This window comes from Capra hircus, chromosome 13 (genome assembly GCF_001704415.2).
Source record: "Capra hircus breed San Clemente chromosome 13, ASM170441v1, whole genome shotgun sequence".
Taxonomy (NCBI): Eukaryota; Metazoa; Chordata; class Mammalia; order Artiodactyla; family Bovidae; genus Capra; species Capra hircus.
This window is the reverse complement of record NC_030820.1, coordinates 42,673,562-42,687,254: the sequence shown is the minus strand read 5'-3', so window position 1 is coordinate 42,687,254 and position 13,693 is coordinate 42,673,562. Positions and strand designations below refer to the sequence as shown.

The window sequence follows — 13,693 nt, the reverse complement described above, 5'->3', positions numbered from 1 at the left end:
TTAAGTATTAGTAAATGGTTTAATCATGGCTTATTTTTATTTCCTATCATTTCCCTTCTGTTTTCCAAATTTTCTGCAATTTGCATGTTTTTTCAAATATCATAAAGAAAGAGTATTCTTATTTTGAAGTCTTTATTGTTTCATAAACTTTTCTTTTTATTTTTAAGGAAAGGCAAGCTTTCAAACATTCAGACACTTCATTTGAGCACCTCCACCAAGTACGAAAATCCTCTTTCCTAGAAGCAAGAAATTCTTGAAGATCCAGAAGGAGGACTAAGAGTCAATATTCTTCAGAAAATGGAAACTCAGGGTGACCAATACCCCTGAAAGAGAAGGAAGAGGATTAATTTATTATATTGTCAGAGAGAGCATTACTCTGTGGAGGCAGTCAGGAAGGGCTAAAACTCTAAATCTACAAACATATCCCTCCTTCTCCCCACCCTCCCTTACAAGCACACATGCAGGTGTCTGCTCCATGTACACACAGCAGCTGCACGTCCAGTCCCAACATTCACGTGTAATATTCACTCCACAGTGATACATAGTTTGACTCAGGTTCAACTTCCAAGAGGGCACAAGACCTGGGTCTAACTATGGAGATCATTTCAGACACAAGTGGAACTTCTGTCCCTAGATGATGAGAAGGGGCGCAGTGAACAAATTAGCTCCTCTTTTCCACAAATCCATTAATAAGCTGATATTGAGCACCCGCAAAACAGAGTGTCCCCATTAAGGAAGTTCTCGTCTATTGGAGAGATACCTTGTGCACCTGAATAATCATAGAGCACAGAGTGGGATTACTTTTTTCTTAATTTATACTGTACTGTATTAAAACACTGGTTATTCAGCAAGTAGTATTACTGCTGTTTTCCTTTTTTGCCGTGTTTCTACTTTTCTTTTTGAAAATGTCCTTTTCAATTCAATTCATTAAATAGTGAATTCTGAATGATTCCAAGTGCCAGGAGCTGTGCTGTTGACCCAAGCCCACAAAGATGTGTAAGTCTAGGCATTCACAGCCTAATGAAAGAGAATATACATTTATACTTAAAAGTCTTTAAGTATATAAATGCAACTATGCACTTTTTTTTCAATTATCATGTCTTTTATCAGAACATAATAGTTGCTCAGCTGGTAAAGAATCTGCCTGCAATGCGGGAGACCTGGATCAATCCCTGGGTTGGGAAGATCCCCTGGAGAAGGGAAAGGTTACCCACTCCAGTATCCTGGCCTGAAAAATTCCATGGATTGTATAGTCCATGGGGTCCCAAAGAGTCAAACATGACTGAGCGACTTCCACACTTATCAGAATCATGATATAGCTTTACAAACAACAGGGAGAGCTTTGGAATCTTTCATTTGAAGCAAAATTGTTAACCAATCATTTGTATTCCCTTCTCTCTAAACTTCCTTCCAAATTTCTCTGCTGTCTCCTCAGTCCCGATATTCTCCTGTAGTAATTAAGCAGCCGGAAACCAAGTCAAAGTCAAGGAGGTGGGGGCTCCCCAGGGGATGGACTTCTAAAGTGTGCTTAGTTGCTCAGTCACGTCTGACTGTTTATGACGCCATGGACTATAACCCACAAGCTTCCTCTGTCCATGGGATTTTTCAGGCAAGAGTACTGGAGTGGGCTGCCATGCCCTCCTCCAGGGGATCTTCCCACACAAGAACTGAACCCAGGTGTCCGCCACTGCAGGTAGATTCTTTACCATCTGAGCCACCAAGGACTTCTGATGGATGAAAGCTAAACTGGGGTGAGTCTTTACTCAAGAAACCAGAGACCCAGATGATCCTATCTGGGTGTGTCCTGCTAAGGACACAGAAGTCATTCACTGGAGGGTCAGTTAAGCTCATGATCTACTGGTAATTCAACTTTGTGAGATAACAAGAATGAGGACATGGGAGTCATAATAGGGAAAAAAGATCAATGAAGAGATTAATTTGAAAGAAATGGATGGTATCTTGGAAAAGAAATGACCATTAATGACAATATCCACCAGACACATAGGAGCAGGCCTGTGTGACTTCACAGCACTGTTGCACGTTGGCCTTCATGAGACCCTCCTCAATAAAAATGTCAACAATACATTCACAGGATTAACATGGCCGGCTTCAGTGGTAAAGGATCCACTTGCCAAGCAGGAGACATGAGTTCGATCCCTTGATCCCCAAGGTTCCCTGGAGAAGGAAATAGCAACCCACTCCAGTATTCCTGCCTGGGGAATCCCATGGATTGAGGAGCCTGTTGGGGTTCATTCCACAAGGTCCCAAGATTTGGGCATGAATAAGCGACTAAACAGAACAAAACAAGAAAGTAATCTTTATGGATTCGTTAATACATCAGTCAGTTCAGTTCAGTTCAGTCTCTCAGTAGTGTCCGACTCTTTGCTACCCCATGAATCACAGCATGCCAGGCCCCCCTGTCCATCACCAACTCCCGGAGTTCACTCAAACTCATGTCCATCAAGTCAGTGATGCCATCCAGCCATCTCATCCTCTGTTGTCCCCTTCTCTTCCTGCCCCCAATCCCTCCCAGCATCAGGGTCTTTTCCAATGAGTCAACTGTTCGCATAATACATAGTTATTATTAATATAATCATTTTCCCCTAATGTAAAAAGAAATAAAGATTAAACATGTTCACAGATAGCTAAAAGAATAGTTGGCTGCAGGCACCGTGCCTTTTGTGTTCCCTGGGTGCCCGGCACTGAGAGGAGGTGCACCAGGCACAGGGAATAGGGGCACAAAGTAGTGAATTCATCATGATGCCAACTCTGGGGATTTTACTGATGAGTTGTCCAGGGCCCATCACACTGCTGTTGGTGAAAGAAGGAACCCTGGAGGAAATCTCTGGTATGAGGTCTGCACAAAGCCCCCGGTTACTCCTAAGCAGGAAATCAGCACTGTCTTTCTAGAATTATCCTTTTGTAAAGCTTAGTTCCCCTGCTGACCAGCCTGCTAGAGAAAACAGTGTGTGAGTGAAACATCTGCAAGTCACTTACAGTTGAAAATCACAATATCTTATGTTGCTGTCGAGGCCATCGATTGCTTTCATGTCTTCTGGAGTCAGTTCAAAGTCAAACACCTGGAAGGAAGGAACAATCACATTACCTCTCCCTCAAGGAACCAGTCTCTCCCTGGGGACTGGAGGAGTTTCCAGCTGAATGGAGACAAGAAGAGGGGGCAGGGAAGCCGTGTCTGTCCTCAGCTTTCAGGAGAACAAGCCTGGGAACCTCTGCTGAATTCTCACCTCTGCTTCCCACACCTTCTCCTTCTCTGTCCACCTCACAAACATTACAGCACATCAGTCCCTTATCTTTCTAAGTGAGTCACTTCAGATAGAAAACAAACTAAAATCATTCTTTTCCAATCACACCACCTTCAGGTACTCCTAACTCGATAACTGCAATTGAGCAAACATTAGACTGATTAACTCTTCCCAAAATGCTGTAAGGGTGACAGCGATCAGCTAAAGTAGTGTAGGGTTTTTTTTAAAGCCTGTTCAGGAATCTGATATCAAACTTACTCATTATCTATGAATAAATCTAACAAAAACTTTATGTATATGCCTTAGTGGAGAAAGTTATGAAAAGTGTTTTAACATTAAAGAACACCTAAGTAATTAAAAATTCATATCATAATCATGAAATGAAAAGCTCAGTTTTGTAAAAAAAATTCGTTTTCTCCAAAGTGATCTAGTGTTTCAGTGCAACCTGAGCCAAAGACTCGAGCATGTATTCTTTCCTGGAAGTTGGTAAAGTGATACTAAATGTTAAATAAAAGAGAGCCAATCAAAAGTAGCCAAGACAGCTTTAAAAAATAAAAAATTACCATTCTGAAAAGCAAGACTTATTTTCCACTTTAATAACATGGTGCAGAAAACTGAATAGTTAAATAGAAAAGAGATAACAGAAATGTACTTATGGACACTTGATATATGACTGAGTTGACAATGAAAATCTTTGAGGAAATATGAAACCTTAGATTCACATTTAAATATACTTAAACATACATGCATCCATTTTCATATTATCTTAGATAAACAGTTCCAGCTAGATTACAGAACCAACTTTAAATGGAAACACGGAAACAATTGATCAGGGGACAATTTCCATTCCCCTTACTTGGCCTGACCCGTAACCTGCATTGAACAGTGATATTTCCCAGAAGAAGAGATGACCCAGATCTTAGTCCAGACAGGAAGAGGATAATTTCCCTAATAACTGACTTGGGATCATACCACTGTGCTGAGATGAAGACCAGGTTAGTTGTCCCAGTCTAGTCAACTATTCATAAAAACTATACAGAGAAGAGTGAAGGCTCCTCCTACAAAAGCCTCGTCCACCTGCTAAAACAGAACTTCCCAGCTGCTCCCCATTGAACTGCAAAAGCACAGGAAAGCCCAGACCAGAGGACGACAGCTTAGCTGAGTGCAGGTTGGTTGTCAAACCACAGAATACAAGAGACGCATAAATCATCTCTGCATTAAATCCTGAAACTGGGGAGTTTCCATACAGTCATGGCTAAAGGTACAATAATGGTCTCCTACACAGAAAACAAAGTATAGACAACCTAGCAAAAATGGACAAAGTCTTGAAGAGGACTTCACAAAGACAGAAACTCAAGAAGATTAAATGTATGAAGATGAAATCTTATTAGTATTCAGGGAAAGGCAAAATAAAAACACAATGGTTTGGAAGTTAAAGATCACTGCCATAAATTTTCTGTCCTCATATTCACAGGTTGATGCTGTTAGAAATGAATCCTTTGAGAGGTGATTATGTCATGATGGTGGAGCCCTCATGAATGAGATTTAAACAACATCATATTCACATAGGAGAACTGGGGGAGTTCTTTGCCCCCTCCACCATGTTAAGATACAAGGAGTAACCTGTGACTTGGAGGAGCAGCCTCACCTGACCACACAGGCACTCTGATCTCAGATCTCCAGCTTCAGAACTGTGAGAAACAAATTCCAGTTTTTTTTCTCAGCCACTCAACCTATGGTGTTTGATTAGAGCAGTTCAAGCAGTATAAGAAAGAAAATCACATAATGCAATTGCATAATTGAGAATGAAGAAAATAAGATGTAATTTGCACAAAGTGACAGAATACATTGCCCCAATGTAATGCTCAAGTGAAAATCTCCATTTTCTGTCCAACCATAACCCTCTCCAGCCATAATGCTTCTCCTGTTGCCACAGCAGAAGGAGAAAACTACCAGGCATTCACACACAGGGAAAGATCAGGTAACTCGTTTTGGCCCAAAGATAGTCTGAGAGCCCTTGTGAAGGATATTCCTGAGGAGTCCTCTGCCCACAGCCCCACTCATCATCACCTGCATGTTCTCTTTGATCCACTTCTTGTTGTTACCCTTGGCCAGAACCACAACCCCACGTTGTATCTGGTAGCGAAGGGCAACCAGAGCTGCTGTTTTCTTGTGCTTTTGAGCAATGGCAGAGAGAACTGGGTCCTCCAAGAGAACGGGGTGGTTTGGGTTCACCCTGGAAGGAAATTCAAAAATGCTGAGGAGCTGAGACTAAATACTCAGTTTCTGAATATTTTTCCAAATAGAACAAGAGGTTCACTCTAGACCAGAGCTTCGCAAAGTATAGTTCATTGACCAGCATCATCACTATCAACTGGGATCTTGTAAGAAATACAAATTCCATGGCAGAGCTGAAAACAAACTGAATCAGAACCTCAACTGTGTCACCTCCTATTCTGTGTTTGCAAAACTCTGCAGGTAACTCACAGGCATTATTGAGTTGAGACCAGGACTGCCAAACTCATGGATTTTTTTGTCCTTTAATTTTCAAGGGTGTTTTTTCCTATATATTCAAGGGCATGAATAGAGAAGCAAAAGGAAAGACCAAGAATTGTTTGTAAATTTCACTTTTTCTAAAAAAATTTATTTTATTTCTAAAAAAATTTATTTAAAAAAAATTGCGAGGTCTCAAAATAAGAGACATTTATTTCATCATTATTCTACTATAGATGCTTACCAAAATGGTTCAAATTGAAATTTTTTCTATCATGATAGAAACCTAGGAGTTATGATAGAAACCTAGGAGTTAATACTACTATCTCAACTGTAGACATAAGGTAAGTGAACCTTGGAACACCTATATTTTAAAATGTGCTCATTAGTTAATAAGTAAATCATGACATAAGCTTGTGTCTCTGGTCTCAACTGGGAGATTACATATAGATTTTAATGTAGGCATTTCTTATTCATGAGTCGAAAAGCTAATACAATCTAGAAAAATTGGCTGGGTGATGGGAAGATAAAAGAGAAGAATTCATTCCATTACTCCTCTCTCTCCCCTCTGCCTATGAGAGTTATCTGAGTATTGTATGATTTAAACTATCTCATCAAAAATGGAATTTTACATAAACTCCCTGTTGCTTTCATTAGAGTTCAGTACCATTCTTTTACTCTTTGGGATCCCAGAGCACTATAGGCAACAAGAACAATATCATGTGACTTGCAGAAATCCAACAGTTTCCTCTGATTGAGATAAGGGTGACATTCCACCTGTAGAAAACCAATAGAGAAGAGGGTCACGTATTATGGCAATGTAATATTAAATGACAGAGAAAGGCAAAAAGTTTAAAAAATAATAAAGGAAAAACCATAACATTAAATATAAATTGGAAATATTAATATCAACAGAGAAATAGAGAAAAATTTGTTTATACACTTAATTTATGACGGACATAGATGGGAGAACCAGTCTGAGATTGACTAACCAAAAGATGGACTCTACATTTGAGTAGACATTCATGAGTAAAATTCATAGAGTGTTAGCGTCACAATGAGCCTTTAACTTCACCCTCTAACCTGAATGATTTTCATCATCTCCAACACAGTTTTCTCAACTGTGCTCCCTGTTAAAGACTTATAAACACTGCGACACCAAGACTAAGGATTCAGCCATCAGAACCCCACACAAACCCTTAACACCCATCTCAGCTGATTTGCCTCTATGTCAATTTATTTCCCATTCCACATTTTCATGGTTTTCCTTCCTGTACAAATTTCACTCCAGGGCACTTTCACCCTGTGACTTGGCCATCCTTTCATCTCAGGGAAATACCTCCTTCCTTTACTTCTGCATTCTACGAGGAAGATCTCTGCACTTTTCCACCCAGATTTACAGACAGAGATACCATTTTGGATTTTATACGCACCATGCAGACAGGAACTCAGCTGTTTAGAATCTCCTGTCCACAATGGTCAGATGAACAGGAGAGGAGGACAGACAGACATCAGACTCCAGGGCAAAAAGAAGGTTCCGAAGAGCAGGAGGGAGAGAAGCTGAGCTGCTCACCTGGTTGCAGACGGGCTTGTACTTGAGCCCCGGCTTGTTCAGGATCTTCTCCAGCTGCTTGTGGTTGAAGTTGGACACCCCGATGGACTTGGCCAGCCCTGCGTCCTTGCACTTCTCCAGGGCCTGGGAGGGAGGGGTGATGAACAATTACATGGAAAGATAGAGCAAGAATAAATGCTGGAAAACATCGGTAATCACCATCATCCATCAAGAATTAGCATCAATTATCAAAAAGGAAAGAGGGGAAGAAGACATGATATAAAAAGAAATATTGCTTGCTCCTTGAACCCTGGAGAAGACACCTCATATGGAAGGAAAGAGATGCCTGCCTGCACTGTCCCGTATTCTCCTCCTCCCTTCCTCTCTGTAAACATTACAGCAATGGCTTCCTCCCCACAAACCCAGCATCCCAGCCCTTAGATTCATGAACTGCTGAGTCTGATGGTCCATGGCGCATTCTCACAGGTGGAAGAAATGAAGGAAGTTCCCACTCTCCTGGCTCCTCCCCAGTCCCTCTGCTCCTCATACTCACCTCCCATGTGCGACAGAGATCCACTGAGTCAGCTATCAGTTTTCCATTTTCATCTTTTGGATATAATTCTTCTCCTGGCTAGAATAGAAGCAGTCATTTTAGAGATGTCACAAAATAATTTCTCCACATTTAGCAAGCCTGCCTGGCACCAAGGATTAAACCTCCATGAGTTAGGTTGAAAACTTTCTAGATACTAGATAATATTTGCAAAGTGATTTGTGTATATAAGCAATGTCTTTAGGAGGGAGACTTATTCTAATCTCTTACATTAAATATATGTTGTAATAAGTACAAGTTTTCTAGGTCCTAAAAGGAACTTCCTGTGACTTCTGTGAATTTTGTCTGTTCTTATACTTGCCTGTTTCCAAATGCCTCTATGAGCTGGGAATGGAAGTAAGTTACATGACTTCATTTCCAGAATAAAATTTGCTATCTTGACCTGGTCTAGATAATCAGACTCTCTTTTCCCTTTGAGCGTCAGGTGCCCTAGGACAGGCACATGAACCAGCAGGGATCTCATTAGGTTGATATGGAATGTGGAAGACCCAGACATGTTCTCATATGTTCATGACCATGAGCCTTGAGCTATCCCAAGGTCAAATTTCCCACCAATGGAAAATGTTCAGTAAAAATAAAGTAAACCATGAGTAGTGCCTTTATAAGGGATAGGAAAAGGAGACACATCTGTAGAGTACTGCAACCATCATTTCTGTCTGTGGCTGGAACTTGCCATCTATGTAGACCACCAAGCTATTTTGCATTGGATGGTTTGAGTTCATTTCTGTGACTTGACATCAAGTATTCTAAGCAAACCTTTCTTAATGGATAAGTACAGTCTACAAACCTCATCTGAAGACTAGGGAGAGTGCAGGAAAGTTATCCCAAGTCCCTGCATGAGTACGAAGTTTAGACGCACTCAGAAGGAGCACCACCAAATATGCTCAACTTGAAAGGGTGAAAGACAAAAGAAACTCATCATGTTCAGTGTGAGACAGTGTCATGCTCACCACGGCTGCACCAAACTCTTGGTTCATGAAATCCCCAGACACTCAGGAGTTGTAACAAGGATTGTGTGCAGAACTCACCTAGTTCTATTTCCTCAAGTTTTTCTGGCAGAGAATCTCAGAATATTAACTCCTTTCTCTGGAAGGTATGTAAGGGATTCAGAGAAACTCAGTAAAAAGATGATCACAAATGATTGTGGAGGATTCTACTCTAGTATAATCATCCCTTCAACCTACTAAGAAAAATCTTAATTTAACCATCCATGCAAGTTGATGCACATTCTAACGCAAGATGTAACACTGAAGTGATCACACAAATTTCTAACCTTCAGAGCCAGTGGATAATGCATAATATAGAGATCGACATAGTCCAGTTGAAGACTTTTCAGTGACTTTTCCAAGGCTTGTCGGACCAACTCTGGTCGAAAGGATGTGCACCAAAGCTGCAGAAGTTAAAGAATAAAAGTTGTATTAAGAATACTTTAGGTAACTTATTTTGGCCTTACTGCAAGGCTTGTCTGATATTACTTCCCCAACCAAGGATCAAATCAGGGCACATGGCATTAAAGTGCCAAGTCTTAAGCACTGAACCACCAGGGAACTCTAATACTTTAGGAATTTATCAATAAGAATAGTTCACCAAGCAACTCTTCATCAAAGGATCCTATTATATAATTGTCACCTGGGCACAATCACTTGCACATATGTGCACACACACAACACACACAGTACCTTTGAAGTGCAGAATATGTCTTCTCTCTTCACAGTGCCATCTGCAATCTTACTTCGAATGGCCTGGCCTATCTGCTCTTCATTTTGGTAAGCATGAGCACAGTCAATATGGCGGAACCCAACCTCTATAGCAAATGGGGTGAATTCCAGAGCATCCCTCTTAGCAACCTACATAAGCAACAAAGGTAGAAGTTGAATACCCAGATGATTAAGAGATTGCTAGGCACAAGCTTTCATCTTCCCAACATCAACTTTTCTTTGTGCCTTTGGTTAGCTCTGTATGTGTGGTGATGAATGCTTGATGATTTCCCTGAATGTTCCTGGTCAGTGATTAACTGGACACCCAGGAACCACTCATCCTGAGGTGATCATGGCTGATTATGGGCATCAGAGACCTCAAGACCACCTGCTGTTTCATTGATTTGCTGGTAGAACCCAAAGTACTCAGGATAACGTTGCAGTCAGAATAGGATTTATACTGTGAGATCTTTGAAGATAATTCAACAAAGGTGTAAGGTGCCTAGTAAAAGCATCAAGAAACAAGGTAATTGCTTCTAAGACCTCTGTCTACCAGTGAGGCCACAAAAAAACACACCACATAAAAACTGTATGTAATCAAGGTGTACAAAGAGATGTTCTCATATAAGTCGCTGTTTTTGTTCCATCACTCAGTCCTGTTCAATTCCTTCTGATCCCACGGACTGCAGCACTCCAGGTTACCCTGTATTTCATTACCTCCTGCAGCCTGCTCAAGCTCATGTCCATTGTATCAGTGATGCCACCCAACTATCTCACCCTCTGTCGCCCCCTTCTCCTCGCGCCTTCAGTCTTTTCCAGAATCAGGGTCTTTTCCAATGAGTTGGCTCTTCGTATTGCGTGGCCAAAGTATTGGAGCTTCAACTTCAGCATCAGTCCTTCCAAGGAATACTCAGGGTTGATTTCCTTTAGGTGATGACTGGCTTGATCTCTTTGCTGTCCAAGGCATTCTCAAGAGTCTTCTCCAACACCACAGTTCAAAAGCATCAATTCTCCCCCGCATAGCCTTTTATGGTCCAACTCTCACATCCATACATAACGACTGGAAAAACCATGGCTTTGACTATATGGACCTTTGTCCACAAGCCAGTGTCTCTGCTTTTTAAGATGATGTCTAGGTTTCTCGTAGCTTTTCTTCTGAGGAGCAATCATCTTTTAATTTCCTGGCTACAGTCACCGTCCACAATGATTTGGAGTCCAAGAAAATAAAGTCTGCCACTGTTTCCATTTCTCCCCCATTTACTTGCCATGAAGTGATGGGACTGAATGACATGATCTTAGGTTTTTGAAAGTTTAATTTTAAATCAGCTTTTCACTCCCTCTTTCAACTTCATCAAGAGATTCTCTAGTTCCTCTTCCTTTCTGCCATTAGGGTGGTGTCATCTCCATTCTGAGGTCATTGCTCTTTCTCCCGGCTTAAGCTTGATTCAAGCTTGAGCTTCAACCAGTGTGCCATTTCCCATGATTATTCTTACCAATGGAGGTATCCACTCTTAATGAATTACCAAAATCAACCTAGGTAACAGTTCCATCACCTCACACACCTAACTTTTTTGGGTGTTTGTAAGAAGACATAAGATATAGTCTACAAAATTGAAGATATATCCCATTATTGTTAACTATAGTCACAGTGCTTTACATCAGGTCTCCATGATTATTCATCTTATAATTGATGGTCTGTACCCTTGACCAACAACTTACCATTTTTCCCAGGCTTGACACCAGCTGCTGGTCACCACACCTCTATTCTCTGCTTCTATGAGTTCTACTTTTTAAGATTCTAGCTACAAGGAGATTATGCAGTATTTGTCTTTCTATTTCTAGCTTGTTTCACTTGCCTTAATGTTCTTACCATCCATCTGTGCAGTTGCAAATGGCAGGATTAATGTCATTTTAATGCTGAATAATATTCCATTTCTTTTTATATGATTGAGAATCTTTCCCATTTCAAAGTGTTAAAGTGTTAGTCATTCAGTCATGTCCAGCTCTTTGTGACCACATGGACTGTAACCCGTCAGGCTCCTCTGTCCACGGGATTCTCCACAAGAATACTGGAGTGGGTTGCCATTTCCTTCTTCAAGGGATCTTCCCAACCCAGGGATCGAACTCAGATCCCCTGCATTGCAGGCAGATTCTTTAACATTTGAACTACCCGGGGAAGCCCAAGAAAACGTTACAAAACCTGGCCTGTAGGGTAGTAACTTTTACCCTCAAATGATAGTACTATTTTCTCTGAGAATAAATTTCCAAGCAGAAACAAAAATATGAGGCAAAACACAGTTGGAGTGTTTCTTGCCTGCCATCTAACAGGCACTCCACAGTATAAAAGCAATGCATTCCCATTATTTTTCATTCAACTCATCTACAGGACTTCCCATCTCAAATACTTCTCAGTGTCATGGCTTTTTGGAAAGAGGAAAGAGTTCTGGAATTAATTAACTATACAGATAAACTTCACCATTGCAATCACCTTCAAAGCAAAGCAGCTGACAGTATTCTTGACAGCTGAGTCTCACCTCTTCTGCCAATCTGGGAAAGAGATGGAAACTGGAAGGAAACCCAGAGTAATCTGCAGGTGAACACAGCTTCAGACCATGAAGCAGAGTGAAGCCTGAATGCTTTATCCTCTTTCAGAGGAAATGGTTCTAGCCTGGTTGGTGGAATCACATGACCCTCCCAGAGTCACACAGGAGCTCAGTGCTTGACAACCCAAGTCCCTTCTGCTCATGTCACATCCACTACTATTTATGTCTCAACCCCAAACCACTACTGTTACCTCTGGAGGTGCGTAGGTTCCAAATCCCAGGACAGGAATGAAGTGGCCATCATTAAGCTTCACCTTCTGGCCTTTGGGATCCATTGTCTGTTGCTCCTCTGAGTAAGCAGACTGGGACTTTTTTCTTCTCCCTTCAAATGTTATAAATAACAAGAACATAACACCCCAGCTGCACTGTCCAGTGCTAGCAGAGACATTGTAGGAGAAGCAGAGATGATTGAACACTGCTAACTTATTTGATTATTTTTATCAACATAACCTCACATATTATATAATGATGAGACTGGGTGAGCAATTATTGACTACTTGTTAGACTAGAAACTTCCAACAACAATCGTTTTTAATTTTCTATTATGAAACCCAATGTCGATCAAACATCGATTGAAAAAACTACCTTACAGTACAAACACACACACATACACAAATCACACAATCCAAAAGTGTTTAATAGCACTTTTCAAAATGTTACCCCTTAATAAAGAATCAAACCTTCAAATGAAAATAAATTTCCCCTTTTACATTTCCCACAGCAAAATTATTATGCTTTACAGACCTGACTGGTGAAATCCTGAACAGAAAATAGAAATGAGACATTTTGGCAAAGTGTTTATTGGAAGTTAATTATTAATAGCCTTAGAATACCATGTACAGTGTTCAAAGAGACTTTGAGTGTTGATCCCTTCTAGCTAGTTATATAACTTTTAGGGTACCCTTATAATGTCACTGATACATATTTTACATAATGTACTAACTGCTCCACATCATTCGTAAATGAAAAACCTATAAACAAATTAAAATGCAACAAATTTGGAAAGAGTAACAGAAATTGTGATGCACTGATACACGAGAATCTTGTGAAGACAAAATTTAACATGTACAGTGATGTCAGCAAAATGGTGAGGTGGGAGGACTGAACTCTCCCATGGAAAGACAAGAAAAGAAAGACAAATCAGCTTTAAAACTTCATAGGAGTTCTGGAAAACAGTCAAACACAGATTAACAGCAACAAAGTGAACAGGCAATTAGGAAAAATCCAGGACAGAGTGGAAGGAAATTTCACCGTGTGTTACTCACCTGTACCCTCCTCCTGCCTGCAGCAGTACAGTCTGGATGAGCGCCCAGTTGCTCCCTCAATCCAGAGTGACAACAGAAAACCTCATGTGTGGTATTCCAACCTACTTGGGGGCTGTCTGGGGACTAGTGTCTGTTCCACTTAATTCTAAGTTTAAACTGAAGAGCACTTGGAATGCCTATTGCAGCTTCAGGGGAACTATATATACATGT

The 13,693-nt window shown here is 40.7% G+C and overlaps 1 protein-coding gene across 2 annotated transcripts; it reads right to left on the bottom strand.

Moving 5' to 3' along the window:
* On the bottom strand, positions 1 to 13,693 carry LOC102176897 (dihydrodiol dehydrogenase 3). Of its 2 annotated transcripts, none has more exons than XM_013968607.2 (10): positions 13,484 to 13,693; positions 12,410 to 12,543; positions 9,598 to 9,765; positions 9,192 to 9,308; positions 7,862 to 7,939; positions 7,330 to 7,452; positions 6,424 to 6,533; positions 5,334 to 5,499; positions 2,998 to 3,080; positions 1 to 323 (listed from the first exon to the last, which is right to left on the bottom strand). In XM_013968607.2, exons 2-10 carry the CDS (start codon positions 12,491 to 12,493, stop codon positions 281 to 283), a joined length of 972 nt encoding a protein of 323 aa, XP_013824061.2. In that variant the 5' UTR covers positions 12,494 to 12,543; positions 13,484 to 13,693; the 3' UTR covers positions 1 to 280. The 2 variants fall into 2 exon arrangements, with proteins under 2 accessions (XP_013824061.2, XP_005688159.2); XM_005688102.3 differs by having other exon boundaries at positions 12,410 to 12,540.